Source organism: Cnephaeus nilssonii, assembly GCF_951640355.1.
Source record: "Cnephaeus nilssonii genome assembly, chromosome: 4".
NCBI classification, from domain to species: Eukaryota; Metazoa; Chordata; class Mammalia; order Chiroptera; family Vespertilionidae; genus Cnephaeus; species Cnephaeus nilssonii.
The window spans coordinates 3,374,226-3,389,741 of NC_137075.1; the positions used below are offsets into that span (position 1 = coordinate 3,374,226).

A 15,516-nucleotide genomic window follows, 5' to 3' on the forward strand; every position below is an offset into this window, starting at 1 on the left:
ATCTTGTGTGTTGGAGTGATAGTCAATTTGCATATTACTCTTATTAGATACGCTAGAGGCCTGGTGCACGGGTGGGGCCGGCTGGTTTGCCCTGAAGGGTGTCCCGGATCAGGGTGGGGGTTCCCTTGGGGCATGGGGCAGCCTGGGCGAGGGGTTTGCAGGCCGACCACGCCCCCCGGCGACCCAAGCGGAGGCCCTGGGATCTGGGATTTATTTATCTTCTATAATTGAAACTTTGTAGCCTTGAGCGGAGCCAAGCCTTCTGCTTGCTCCGTGGCCACAGCCATTTTTGTTGGGATTTATTTATCTTCTATAATTGAAACTTTGTAGCCTTAAGCGGAGGCCAAGGCAGGCCAGGGCTGTGGAAAGCTTGGCTTCCTCCATTGCCGGGGGCAACTCAAGCCTCCTGCTCTTTCCAGCTCCGTGGCTGCCGCCATTTTGTTGGGATTTATTTATCTTCTATAATTGAAACTTTGTAGCCTTGAGTGGGGGCCTAGGCTGGCCAGGGTGTGCAGAAAGCTTGGCTTCCTCCATTGCCAGGGAAACCCAAGCCTCCTGCTCTCTCTGTGGCCTCAGCCCTCTTGGTTGGGTTAATTTGCATACTCACTCCTGATTGGCTGGTGGGCATGGCTTGTGGGTGTAGCAGAGTGGTGGTTAATTTGCATATTACTCTTTTATTAGATAGGATAGTTTCAAAATTGTAATATGTTAATTTCTGAGCTCAAAATGTATAGAGATTGTTTCTAGAGTACTTAGAACAGCTTGGGGTGAAGAGGAGGCTACCCATAGAAAACAATGCCTGATTTGAGGAATAAATGTTACCCAACTGAATAAGGCTAAGAAGCAGATTTCAAGAACATAAACAAAAGCATATTTATATTTGCAGTTTCCTTCCTTCCGTTGAGTGGTATTTAACCCAATCAATTGAATCATAATTAGGTTTTTGCTATTTCTCTAATGAAAATGAACATCAACCACCCAAGCCGGTTTGGCTCAATAGATAGAGCATTGGCCTGCAGACTGAAGGGTCCTGGGTTCAATTCTGGTCAAGGGCACATACCTGGGTTACGGGCTTTATCCCTGGTAGGGGGCATGCAGGAGGCAGCCAGTCAATGATTCTCTCTCATCATTGATGTTTCTATCTCTCTCTCCCTCTCTCTTTCCCTCTGGAAATCAATAAAAATATATTTAAAAAAAGAAAATGAACATCAACCAAGTGGCATAGGGTCTGTACCTTAGGAATAATTTCAGGCCTTGGGGATCCTTACATCACTAGGGAGTTCTCACTACTAGACTTAGGGTTTCTAGTAGTGAGGCTTGGCTGAGATACCACAACTGTGGTATCTGTGGCCTGCTGCCTTTGACCCTTTAACCCCCACTTAGAGTGTTGTATGGAAAGCCAGGCTAGCTATCTTTACAACATTATATAAAATGTACAAACACATCCTCATATATAAAAACCCTGGGTCGTAATGACCAGTAACAATCGGAGGCTGACCAACCAGAAGTCAGTGCTGGCCCCATCCCCAAGCAAGCGGTAAGGGGCAATCAGGCAGGCAGGCAGAGTGGTTAGGGGTGATCAGGTAGGCAGACAGCCTCTCGCAGAGGGATGTCTGAGTTCCAGCTTAGGCCTGATCCCTGGGGGGTCCTGGACTATAAGAGGGCACAGGCCAGTCTGAGGGCCTTCCCCCCCCCGGCCCCCGGACACGAATTTCGTGCACCAGGCCTCTAGTATATGTATATATATAAAAGGCTAAGTTGACTTGTGCATGTACGATACATATAAAGCTCTCACTGGCACCTATTGCACGTGTGTGTTTCAATCTGTCATTGTCAATCATGAATTTGGTTGACACTTCTATTATAGAGAAAGGGCAAATAGCAACATTAAAATATTTCTCCTAATTAACTTCTTTTCAATGTGCATGAATCCATGCACTGAGACACTAGTATACCATAAAGAACCTGCAGAAAAGTGGTACATCTCAGAGTGGTGGCTTCTTTCGGAAGATCAGCTAAGGAGGAGCAGGTTCTCAGGAAATTGGGCCTTTGTGTCCTCCTCTTCCAGAATTCTTAGGTATAAGTAATGCCCACCCTCCTTCAACAAATGGAGATGATTCTTCCACCTGATTTCCACTCATTTTGGAACCATAATTGGAAATAAAAACAACAACAAGCTCTCCCTATAAGGGTGGCAGAGATAGGGCCTGAGCAGTGTAAGCCAGGATAGCACAATGGCTAATGCTCTTCATCTTCCTCCTAAACGATTGCCTTGTTTTCTAATGCTCTCTTCCTACTCATTCTGAATTCTGTGCTTTGTTCCCCTTTAGAATGGTGGTTTGGCTTGGAGTGATGATTCAGATGGAGGCCGAGGAAGAGAGATCTCTCGAGATTTTGCCAAGGTCTGTAATGTTTCCTTTGTGATAACAAAAGGGCAGTTCTGCAGTGGGTTGTTGTATCTGATCCCCAAAGAATAGGACAGGAGTGGCCTATGAGTCATATTTGTAGTCATTCAGATGGTTGTGTATCTCTGGTGTAAGGCTTCCTGCATAAGACGAATTTTTTTCATTGTGTTTTTTTTTGGGGGGTGGGGGGATTGGGATTGCAGCTGTATGAACTGGACGGTGATCCGGAAAGGAAAGAATTCCTGGATGACCTCTTCATCTTTATGCAGAAGAGGGGTGAGTGTGCATTATTTCAATTCTGTTAATATTTATTGAGTGCCTACTGTGTGCGATTCACACTTTGGCTTAACTGCTCCCCACAGAGTGCCAGAGTCAGCTCAGGAAGACAAGGCATTTACTGCTGATTGGTTACGAACTTAGCTGAACAATTGACGATTGAAGAGGGCAGAGAGGGCCTTGCAGAAAATGAAGGGACTGATCATTCAGGCTTGATCCTGTCTTGTTTTTGTCACTCTTCTGATTAACTGGTCTCTGGAGTCATTTCAAATTCAAATATACTTTTTTCTTATCCTTATAGCTTCCTTGGACATCACTTAAACTAGTATGTGAGGCTTCCTGCTGATACATCTAGCCTTGGAGAGACTGAAAAAGGTCAATGAGAGAATAGAGGCCCCTCAGGATTTGTTGGGAGGGTCGGAAATGACCCGGGAAAAGGACAAGCTAACTCTTTTTCTAACCCATTAGCTCTTTGATTTTTGCATCCACTGGCTTGGTGGGGGCATTCCTGCAGTTTAACTGTAGGTACATAGGTGTCTGCTTGATTACACCTTCTCACTTCTCTCCTTTCACTCTCCCTCACCTATCCCCATCCATCACACTATGGACCATGGCATGACTGAGTCTTGAGCCCAGTGACTCAACCTCCTGTCTTTGTAGCCTTTCATAGCAATGGGTTCACCAGCTAGGACAGCCCTCAGGAAACATGGCCAGAACCCCAGCCTCTCTAGGAGAAGGTCCTCAGCAACCTGTGTAGCTCCCCAGGACAAAGCCATGGGAGGGATGCTACTCCCACTAGCCTCTTCTCTGTGATTATGCATCCCTTGATTTTTGTGTCAGCTCCTTCATTGAGATCTGGCAATGAAATGCTCCTCTTATCCAAGGGTGAGCTATAATGGCAGCCCCAGCTGCTAAATATTCCAAGTGAACTCTCCCTCCTTCCATCTCCAATCTCCCTGATCACCCTGTCTTTTCTTCTCCTTCCCCTTCCTTTACCTTCCAAATCCGAATTACCTTCTTAGTAGCATGCCTATTACTTACTTTGTCATTTCTTTGTTCACAAAAGACAATCAAAAGTTTGAGGTTTGGTGTGTGTCCCCCATCTCCATGCATATCAAAATAGTCGAAGCAGCCCTCATAGTTTACTCCTCCAACTGTTGTCTGGAGCTGCCTGTGTCAGTGAAAAATAAGAACAGTCCTAAAAGATAATGTGACCAGCAGCAGTGAAACACCCTGGTTGCCCTGAGAGGGAGAAATCCACTTAATACTTTGATCTTCCCTTTCAGTTGCCTTTTAATTATTTACAAGCTCCATAAGCCCAGCTGGTGCAAACCCAGGAGCTGATCTCAGGGGCTGCTATAGCAATATAGAGTTTTAAAAATGTATTTTTATTGATTTCAGAGAGGAAGGGAGAGGGGGAGAGAGATAGAAACATCAATGATGAAAGGGAATCACTGATTGGCTGCCCCCCGTACCCCCACCGGGGATCGAGCTGGCAACCCGAGCACATGCCCCAATCACAAATCAAACCGTGACCTCCAGGTTCATAGATCATCGCTCAACCACTGGACCACACTGGCTGGGCGTAATATAGATTATAATTGGCGCCGTAGCTACCACTGCTTTATTTTCCATTTTATTGTTTTCTCCCTTCCCAGGAGATTTTTAAATAATGATTTTAGAAAAAGGAAGGGGGAGGAGAGAGAACATCGATGTGAGAGAGAAACATCAGTGGGTTACCTCCATACACACCCTGACTGGGGATGGAGCCCACAATCCAGGTATGTGCTCTGACTGGGGATTGAACCGTCCACCGCCTGGTGCACGGACAATGCTCCAACCAACTGATCCACACAGGCCAGGGTGAAGGAATTTTGAAGGATAGTGGAAGTTATATCAGCCTAGCCAAGAATGAAAATTCATAATTGCTTCTTTAGTACTGTATGTCACCACTGGACTAGGATGTGTATGGAGGTAACCCACTGATGTTTCTCTCTCACATCCATGTGAGGACAGCCAGTTTGTCATTTCTTTGGGCCCCCACTGCTAGCTCAGAGCTAGACAGGGAGGTGCTCAGGCCATAACTGGAGGTCACCAGCAGAGAACAGTGAGTGCCAAGTCTCCTGCTACTCTGCAGCACTGGGGGCTGCCAGACTGCCATCTGGTGTATTTCCGGATGAATCCAAAGTAGGAGTAAGTGACTCCCTTTGACTGTGTCAATTTATGGTTATTCAGGCTCTCAGTAAACCTTTTTCCTGTCTTCAGCACTTACATTAGATATTTCACTATTTGCTGGCATCACCAATAGAAGGGAACTGGTTGAGTCTGTTTTGCTGTTTGTTAATCACTCCAATACAAGATTTCTCAGCCTTAGCATATAACTTTCGGTACTGGATAATCGTTTGTTGTGGGGCTACCCGCCCCCAGTTGTGGTTACCAAAAATGTCTCCAGATATTGTAAATTTCTCGGTGGGACAAAAGTGCCCCCACCTGATGAGACCAGATGAGAAAGAGGGTAAAGATCTAAAATTTCCTCCGCAGAGAAACTGTTAGGAAACCTTCTTTCTTCCACCTCGGGCGGCAAGGCCTGTATCAAGTCATATTGCGATTGCCCCTTCTGTGGCTGAATGCCAAAAGCAAGGGTGCTGGGCCCCCAATCCTGGTCTGGAGTGCAAGGCAGGCCTCGGAGAGGAACTGAGCTCCAGGGTCATGGGAGTGGAGGCAGAATTACAGTGGTGTACATGGCCCAGGCACAGCTGGAAGAATCCTTGTCTGTGTCTTGGATGTCATTTGTTACCAAACTGTGAAGAGCCATATTTGGCCAAGAAGTTAGCACTCCTGTCTGTGTACATAGTGGAGTTTCTGAAGTTAAAACATGGGGGTGGGAGGGGTGGTCGGACCACAGCTGTGCCTTTAGTTCACTTGCTGTGGTGAGCAGTGTATAGTGGGATGGAGAGGGGAGATTGAGGCAGGGGGACAGTGTGGGTTGTTCCCTTAAATTCAGTGATCTCCTTGGCAAACTCGTGTCTGATCATCTGAATTAGAGTGGGTGGTTCAAGAGGGTTGGGAGCAAATTGCACTTTTAATGTGAAGCTTCCTGTCATTTGCTCTTCATACAATGGTGAAAACAAGGGCTCCTAGACATTTGGGATTTATTTGTCACTCCCAAATTGGAGTGTGTGAGGCACTCAGGAGCCAGATCTTGTTAGCTGGGTCCAAGGAAAAGCCTTACATAGACCTTGGCAGCAGATCATCCTCCAGAGCTAATATGAAGGATAAGTGGTAGATTTCACAGGAGCCACTGAAAACTGCCTGAGTTTGAAAAGCCTGGTGACGCCCACCTAGGCTGTGAGTGAGGCTGGGCAGCTTTGACATGGCAGGCTGCGCCTCAGAGGAAGTGGACAGGGCTCCCTGGGAGGCAGCACACAGCAGACTTCCCCAAACAACTGCAGGTGGTGAACCTGCTGGTCAGTAGGAGGTAGCCAGCTGGAACTGCTGCTTTGTGCTGGCTCTTTTGCTTGTTAATGCATTTGGGAAAATTGACTATAACAGATGGGCCTGTCAGGCACCTTGGTTTCTAGGCCAGACTTGGGTGACTTGTGTCCTGGTGACCCTCCCCCACCAACAGGGCAAACTGTCCTAGGAGGAGCCTGAGAAGGGCCCAGGCAGGCCAAGCGGGCTCTCTCCTGCCTGCCTCTGGAAAGGGCTCTACATAAAGCCAGGGCTCTCATCCACTCTTCCCCATCATCTTCAGCAAACCCTTCCCTTTCTGGGGCCATGGTTTGTTGATCTATAATATGAGAGGGTTCAGTTAGAGTTCATCTGGAAGTTTCTTCCAAGTTCTATGTTCTTTAGTATGTGTCCATGGTTGTGTCTGTTGAGCTAACAAAAGAGAAGACTCACACTTGAAGAGCAAAAAAAAAAAGCCTTTAAAAGCAATTTCTATTAAAATAGTTAATGTACTAGGTGTACTGGTTAATAATGACGGATTTTGTAATCAAAGAAAACACGATAATTTCAAGAGAGATATCAAAAGTGCTTTATTCAAAGTAATGTCCAACACTAGCTACACATTTCCCCACCTTTCAGGTAATTTGTGGATACCGTCCCAATAGAACTTTTCTGTTTTGAGGCAAACCATTCAGAGACCCAATTTTCCACTTCTTTGTACGTTTTGAAGTGCTGCTCAGAAAGTGCTTGTGCCATCAATCGGAACAAGTGGTAATCTGAAGGAGCAAGGTCTGGTGAATACAGCGGGTGGGTTAATACTTCCCAGGCAAGATCTTTTAACGTGTCTTTAACTGGTTTTGAAGTGTGTGATGGTGCATCATCATGAAGCAAAATTACTTTGCCATGTCTTCTGGCCCATTCTAGTCATTTCACGATCAAATCGTGGTTCAAATTGATTATTTGTTGTCGGTAGCGATCAATATTAACGGTTTCACCTGGTTTTAGAAGCTCATTAAAACACCACACCTTCCTGATCCCACCAAATGCAGAGCATTGTCTTCTCTCTGAAGCGATTTGGCCTTGCAGTTGATGTTGATGGTTGACCTGGATCAACCCATGATTTGGTGTTTTTGGGATTCTCAAAATAAACCCACTTTTCATCGCCAGTCACATTCAATGCAAAGAAGATTTTCTTTCGTGCCGTTGAAGCAACATTTTACTGATGACTTTTCGGTTTTCCATTTATTTGTCTTGCATTCAGTTGATGTGACACCATTTTCCTTCCTTTAAAATCTTTCCCATTGCTTGTAAATGATCAGAAATTGTTTGCTGAGCAATGTTTAATCTTTCTGCAAGTTGTCTTTGAGTTTGACACGCATCTTCATCCAATAATGCTTGTAATTGGTCTTCAAACTTTTTCGGTTGACCTGGACATTCTTTGTCTTTCACATCGAAATCATCACTTTTATAGCATTTAAACCAGCGTTCACAAGTATCTTGAGATGGAGCATGTTCACCATAAGCTTCCCGAAGTATTCAGCAGCAGTTTTCTTCAAAATAAAGTAATGAATTAAAACTTCCCGCAAATGCTCTTTTTTTGGGTACGAAATTCGACATTTTTAAGTGTAAAAATATCTATGATGTTAACACCTTCAGCAAATATGACAAATGAAGTTTTGAAGCTTGTCAATACAACAAAATAGCATACATATCAAATCGCATATATATCAACATATGTGTAACTCTATTGAAAAAATCTGCATTATTAACCTGTACACCTAGTAAAAACTAGACCAAGGATCCCCAAGACCAAATGCTTCTCCCCTTTTCTTGCTGACTGTATTTCTTCTTTTGCTAACTGAAGCCAAATTGAATTAAATAATTTGCCCTGTGTGTGGTGGAGGCTGTTGGGGGTTTAATGGAGGGATGAGGACACGTATGTAATACCTTAATCAATAAAGAAATTAAAAAAAAACAACAATTTGCCCTGATTCTGTTCCCCCAAATGTTGTCTCTAGAATGATTGGTTAGATTTCAGAACTGTAGTACTCCTTTTTGCTCACCTTTTGCCACGTGCACATGCATGTGTACACACGTTTCTCTGCCAAAAATAAAGTGAAACAGTTGTAGATAAAATTCTGTGGTTAATTGAACTCCCTGTGTGTGTTTTCTGAGATGGCATTCCATGGTAGATTTTCCAAGAGGAAATGGGGGTGGGGAGTGCTAATTTGGAAGTCTGATAAGCAAACATTTATAAACAATTCCACTTTTCCTTCATCAGTGAGGAAGAAAGTTTGTTCTCTTGTTCCCTAGGCAGTGGTCATTTGAAGAGGAGGAGGACAATGGTTTTGCTGTTGTTTTTATTATTATCATCCCATGCACTTTACAGAACCCTTTCAACCCATTATCTGACTTGCTACTCCCCATAGCTCCAGCTCTGGGGTAGAGAGACCAAAGGTTTTCACTTATCCAGTGAAGAATCATTGGCTTAAGTAACTTACCTGAGGCCACAGAGCAGATTTAGCACTTGGTTTCCTAACTACCAGGCCCGTGCTCTTCTCAGCACTGCCTTTGTGAAACTGGGCCCTAGCACCAGCAGTTCCGTCACTGCCTGTTGGGGCAGTGGGTAAGCCTTGTCTCCACAGGCCACTCTCCGGTAGGATCTGATAACATCTAGCTGATTAACATAGGGTGGAACTCTTTGTGCAGGCCTCTCTCTCAGGGAAGGGCAGGTTCCCAGTGGCACAGAGGCTGCCATCTGTCAAGGCAGGATGGGATGAGTTAGGGTTAGCACAGGAGACAGGACCCCCAACAGCAAGATCTTGCACTCACGTAGAGCACCCACAAGCAGGATCCTCTCCAGACGCTGCCCCAGCTGGGTACGACAGGCTAAGGCACTGCTTGGTTATGTAGAAAAGTTTTGTCAAGACCTCCATCCCTCCTCCACCAGTTCTGTTCAAGGCTGCAAACTGACCTTGCTTTTCCCAGTGGATTGTTGGATCTGTTTTTGATGTGTACATACAAAGAATTTACTGTGGGAAAAGGGCTTGGTCTATCTCAAAGTGCAATTTGAGTGTTTTTCCTTCTGTTGTATACTTATCTATCCATCTTAGGCAAGGAAATGTTCGTGACATATATTGCTTTGCCTTTTGGTGGAGGCAGGTTTTTGTGGTTTGTTTTTTTCATTCTTTGTATCTTGCAGTAAATGGTCTGTGCTGTGGACACTCTATCCTGGGAGACCAAAATATGTTGTTTTTGTCAGATGAAATAGGCTTTGGGGCTTCATTTCCTAACTTCATCCCCAAATGAAAGTCTAAAATGCAAATCTTTAAAGATATTTTTTTTTATTACTTTCAGAGAGAAAGAGAGGGAAAGAGATACAGAAACATCAATGGTGAGAGAGAATCATTGATCGGCTCTCTCCTGCACACCCCACACTGGGGATCGAGCCCACAACCTGGGCATGTGCCCTGATTGGAAATCAAACCATGACCTGGTTTATAGGTAGACATTTAACCACTGAGCCACGCTGGCCAGGCTAAAATGCAAATCTTTGTCATAGGATTAGCCCTTTGTCTGAGGCCTGATCTTTTTCTCTCCCCTGGTGATCCAGGTACTGTTAATATGCTGTTTATCTTTTTTCCACATTTATTTTTTTTTAATAAGAGAAAGTTTATTTAGAAAGTCACAGAGGTAGAAGAAGTGAACTGTAGAAGAAATGGGCTCTGTAGAAGTTACAGAGATAAAAGAAGGGCCCTTGGAGCTTGGGAGAGAGAAGGGTAACGGGATAGGTGCGGGGGGGGGGGGGGGAGAAGGAAATAGACTCCCTTTTCCAGGTTCAATAGTTATTTAATACTCTATAACTACCCAGTTATTTATGATATCTGGGAAGGGATCCTGGTTTTTGAAAGGCCCACATTTTAAAAATATATATATTTTATTGATTTTTTACAGAGAGGAATGGAGAGGGATAGAGAGCCAGAAACATCAATGAAGAGAGAAACATCCATCAGCTGCCTCCTGCACACCCCCCACTGGGGATGTGCCCACAACCAAGGCACATGCCCTCGACCGGAATTGAACCCGGGACCCTTCAGTCCACAGGCCGATACTCTATCCACTGAGCCAAACCGGTTTTGGCGAAAGGCCCACTTTTATAATTAAATTCAGCATCTTCTCCTTCAATATCTTTTATTGATACTTCTAGCACTTGGTAAAATTGGGTTGATAGTTTTGTCTCCTTTGTTCCAAGATGAGCTTATATTCAGTAGAAATCGTCCAAGGGTTGGTGTAAGGGCAAGTTGGAAGTGAGGATTTGGCTCACTTACACTTTGAGAAAATCTGTTGGGTTTTGAAAGGCTAGTGGCATGGATTGGCAATGGAAGCTCAGACAGCTATGCAGTGCCCAGGCCAGAAGGCCCTGGAGTTGTGTCTCTCCCCTGCCAGCCTTCCACTCTCTCCTAGAGGCACCAGCTAGGTCTGTGGTTCAGCAGCAAACAAAACAGAGAAGACTTGGTAGTCCTTCTAACTCCTTGGCCAACTTGTCTGAACACAGTTTTTAAAGGAGATAGCACAGTCATAACCCTAATTTTATTATCAGCCATAGTAGAATACAGCATTGCACATACTGTTGAACTTCACCCACCCTAAGGCAATTTATCTAAGCCAGAGTATCAAAAAAGGTGATGAATTTCAAATTAGCCTCTTGGGTGGTGATGCCTCCAGAATTTCCACATATTGCTGGTGGGAATATAAATGGGCATAATAACTTTGGAAATCTGTTTGGTATTATTTACACAAGCTAAACATAGGTCATTCCCATTTCCCAGCAATTCTGCTCCTAAGTGTACCCCCAACAGAAATGAGTGCTTATGTTCACTGAAAGACACATGTAAGAATAGTCATTATAGCCAAACACTGGAGAGAACTCAGATGTGCACCAGTATAGAGTGGTTAAATAAATGGTGCATTGGCCACACAGCAGTAAAAAAAAATGAACTTTTGTACCCATCGGGGATGACACTCATAGACACAAGATTATATACTACAAGTGGTCCGGTACACAAATTCGTGTACCAATGGGGTCCCTCAGCCTGGCTTGCAGGATCTGGCTGAAACCAGCTCTCTGACATCCCCCAAGGGGTCCTGGATTGCGAGAGGGCGCAGGCCAGGCCGAGGGACCCCACCGGTGCACGATCGGGGCTGAGGAGAGACCGCGGGAGGGCTCCAGGGCACATCCAGCCCATCTCACAGCAGAAAGCTAACCTATCGGTCAAAGCATCTGCTCTCTGGTGGTCAGTGCATGTTATAGAGACTGGTCTACTGGTCGACTGTCTGCCCCTGGTGGTCAGTGCACATCATAGAGAGCAGTTGAGTGGCCTTAGTATATCATTAGCATATTATGCTTTGATTGGTTGAATGGACAACCAGACACTTAGCATATTAGGTTTTTATTACATAGGATGTGTATTTTCTACATGATTTCATTTATTTAAAGTTCTAGAAAATCAGCTGTGGTTACCTCCTGGGTGGGCTAGTGGGGGTAGTGTGTATTGATTGGGAATGAGAGATGTTTAGGGTGCTGGAAATGTTCTGTGTTTTATCTGAGAAATGGTTACGGGGTGTACACAGAGTACAAGTGAGCTGTATACTTAAGATAAGTGCACTCACTATACTGTATGTCAGTTAGACCCATTCACCGGAAATCAGAGGTGGAAGGCTTAGGGTATGCATCACTCCATTTCTCGGATCTTTGTGCACCCTGGCCTCTGCTCTGTCTTGCTGAATGGTCAACTTCTCACTGAAGTGCATGCCAGACATTGCTGCTCAGTTTCCCAGAGGCAGGTATTTTCTACACATAAACAAATCGGATATCACCAGTCATTTCTCTGCTTGTTCCTGGACTGGAGCATGGTAAGAATTAATATGCAGAGGAACCAGTAGAAAGCCTGCCTGCTTGTCTGCCTGCTCACTTTCCCTGCTTAACATGGGTCTTAACTCTCCAGGCTTCCTAGTTGGCCTCTCTTGATGGGGCTCTGGAAATGACAAAGCCAGGAAGAAGCAGTGGGGGTCCCTGGCAGGGCTACACCCTAGGTCCTGGGCCCGCTCCCTGATTGCTTCTCTGTCTTCATTGGAAGTACCCATTCTCTCCCGGGGAGGAAGTGGCCCTCCCTCAGCACTCCCACCGTCCCCATCTTTATCTCTAGAGCCAGAGGAGGCTGTTTTCTGTCTCTTCCCACCTCTTTCCCCAGCTTCGTCTTCATAGTCTGAGTGGTAGGAAGGAGTGCCAAGTGCCAGGGGACAGTGTTTGGCTCATCTGCACAGGAACTCCCGATCAGGGCTTTGGTCTGCTGATGCAATGCCCAGCAGCATTCCCACCACCAAGGGTTAAAGCCCAGGAGCCCTGAAGCTTCCCTGCATCCAGGGCTTCATAAAAGCCTTTTCTGCACAGCCCCTGGGCTGCCTCAGGCTCCCTGGCAGAAATTTGATACGGGTCCTCTTTGTTGGGACTGTCAGTCCCCTTTATTGAGGAGGGAACTGGAGAACAGCAACATTTCTTGGGATTGGGATACTGATAAGGCCCTGGATTCCTGTCAGAGGGAGGATGATTAATTACTCTGAATCCTGGCTCTTGCTTTGATACCAGTTACTGACAGTTCACAGGCTTCCCCATCAGGTGCTCATGCCCCTTCTGAGAGGCTAGATGGGGCTGAGATTCAGCCTCCTGCTAGGCCAACACTAGTGACCTGCAAGAAGCTCTTTGCAGTGGTGGTTTGCTTCTTTCCTGGTTCTAGGTAGGATGCTCTTGTATTTGTCATGGGAAGAGGCCTGTCCCCGCTCAGGTGAAGAGCCTCCTTAGTTCTAATCCAGCCCAGAGAGCAGTCCTAAGACTGCACCTTCCCTTCAAGGCTGGGAAAGAACCATTGCTTGTGGCCTTGAACTTCATAGATGGTCCTAAGCCGCCCAAAGCTCTGCACAGAAGATCCCAAACCCTGCATCTCAAGGTCACTTGGCAACATTATTTCATAATTCAGGCAAACTCCTAAAATCAGGTCACCCTCCCTTTGGTAATAATCACAACTATCAATTTTTGTTTTAAGTAAACAAAATTATTCATGGTCTCATAGGACTTTAGAGCTGAAAGTCATCTAATCCAAAATCCTCATTTCACAGATGGAGAAAATTAGGCACGAATATGTCACTCTCCCACCCCCACACCAGTATGATGTGTTGTTCTCTTTTTTATTCAGGCAGGGTAAACTCAGCTAAAAGTCCTCTCCCGCTCACTTGTTATAGATGAGTCTCCTTGGGACAAAGGAAATGGCTGTCAGGTCCATTAGGGACAGAGCAGACTGCAGAGACAGACTATCCTGAATATCTTGCTTCTCTCTTAATTGTCAGGAGAATGAGGCCAAGAACAGGATTTGTGTCTGGATTATCTGGATAATGTGAGAAAACCAGATCATCATCCAGAGCTTGTGCTTAGAGTTTTGTTTCTCACAGTTCCAGGGTATCCACCTGCACTGGGAGCTACTTTTAGCTGTTTTGCAGAGGGCCAACCACAATGAAGAATGTACTCCTTCCCTTCATCCACTAATCTCTGGAGCCACACACGGGCCTGTGTGAGGAAACACAAGATCCTCGTATGCCCAGAGTAAGGCTGGGCCAGCGCAGGTTTGCAAGGACCTCCACCAGGGTTCCAGTGCAGCCCTAGCCTGTGGTTTCTCTGAAGGTGCTGGGAAGAGGTCACTTTGGTTAGGTTTACAGCCTTGACTTCAAACAACACTTTGCCCCTTCCTTGCCTTCTCAGGTCCTGTCTCTACCTTTTGTTTCCTTTGCTCCCAAACAGTTCTCAGCCGAATGCAGTCACTCTATGTGACTATAAAAAGGTGAATTTTTAATGAAATTTCTACATATGTAACATTGTTGTCTTTCAAAAAAGCCATCTCAGATGGCTAGACCTTTAGTGCAGTGACTATTCAGAGTGAATTTACAATTCCTCTCTGGGAGTTGGCCTTCAGAGGCAGTTGAGTGCATGGATAAGAGGCTGCTGCAGACATCTAATTGGGAGCCAGTGAGGGCCTGGTCCAGTGTGGTGGCTGCAGGCTGGAAAGGAAGACACCTTTGTGAGCTACCTCAACAGCAGAATCAGTGGAGCCACACTAGAAAATCTCTTGATTTATGGCCAAACAAAATCAGTATAAAAATCACTTCATCCTATTCTGCTGGGCTGCCTCCATGCATGACCACTTCTACACTCTTTACATTTGACTTATCACCCCTGGAGAGACTCAGATGAAAATAGTGCAGACTCTAAAAGCTATTCGCAAATGGAGCTCCAAAACCTCGTGGTAGCTGGCTCTCCAAGCTGGCACTCTGTCAACTGGACAAGCCCTGCTTGGTGGCCACGTCTGTTCTGCACACATCACAGACCTGGCCACTTTCCCCTCTTCAACAGCTGTTTCCCCTCTCTTTGGCCCCACTGAGTGAAGTCATGCTTTCTTTTCCTTCTCAGAGTCTCCAACTCTCGAGCCATTTCTTCTGCTGCTCATCATCTTGTTATGGAACGTGGATGCAAATAGCTTGACCACTGAGGGCCTTAGTTCCCTAGTCTGTTTCATAGTGAACCCTCTAGGGCCTGAGTGGAAAAGGTGACATCTTTCAGGGCTATCAGCATTAAGCACTTAAAGCTGGTGGAGATTCCCAATTGGGTTACCATGGAGCAGCTTTTTAAATTATTTAATCTGCATGTTGGTTTAGTTTAGTAAACATTATAATATTCAAGCCATGGTGAAGGAAAAACAATCTCTGTCTTCAGAGAGCTACAGTCCTCCTGGGATACCTGATGAATACACACAAAACAATGAGAAAGTAATTATTTGCTGAAATTTTTAATAATAGAAATTCTGAAAGGGAAGGCATCCACATAAACTGGGGTAGTTAGAAAAGTATTCCTGGATGCCGTGAACATTGAAGGCCAGTGTGGAAAGGTTTTGAGTAAAGGCAGGTCACTTTAACCTTGATGAAGAGGGAGAGCACAAAACAAAAGGTAGAGGAGAAATGAACTTGGTTTTGGAGGTAATAGTGAGGAGACCCAACTAATTGGGGAGTGAGTAGTTGGGATGTGCTGGAAATACTGCCTACATGACCTTTTACCAAGTGTTGGGGAACTTGGTCATGAGATTGAACCTGTGGGGTGGGATGGGTAGGCAGTAAGAGTCTTTATAGGTTTTGAAACAAGGAGTTGAGTAATATGGTGAAAGTGTGCAAGTTGAGTGCATGGATAAGAGGCTGCTGCAGACATCTAATTGTGAGCCAGTGAGGGCCTGGTCCAGCGTGGTGGCTGCAGGCTGGAAAGGAAGACACCTTTGCAAGGCACCTCAAT

The 15,516-nt window shown here is 45.4% G+C and overlaps 1 protein-coding gene across 1 annotated transcript in view; it reads left to right on the plus strand.

Annotated features, from left to right (window-relative positions):
- Window positions 1–15,516, plus strand: part of ARID3B (AT-rich interaction domain 3B) — an 82,636-nt gene that overhangs the window by 54,731 nt on the left and 12,389 nt on the right. Inside the window, exons 3-4 of the mRNA XM_079768860.1 lie at window positions 2,331–2,402; window positions 2,609–2,681. Coding sequence (XP_079624986.1) covers window positions 2,331–2,402; window positions 2,609–2,681 — 145 coding nt within the window. The remainder of the gene's footprint in view (window positions 1–2,330; window positions 2,403–2,608; window positions 2,682–15,516) is intronic.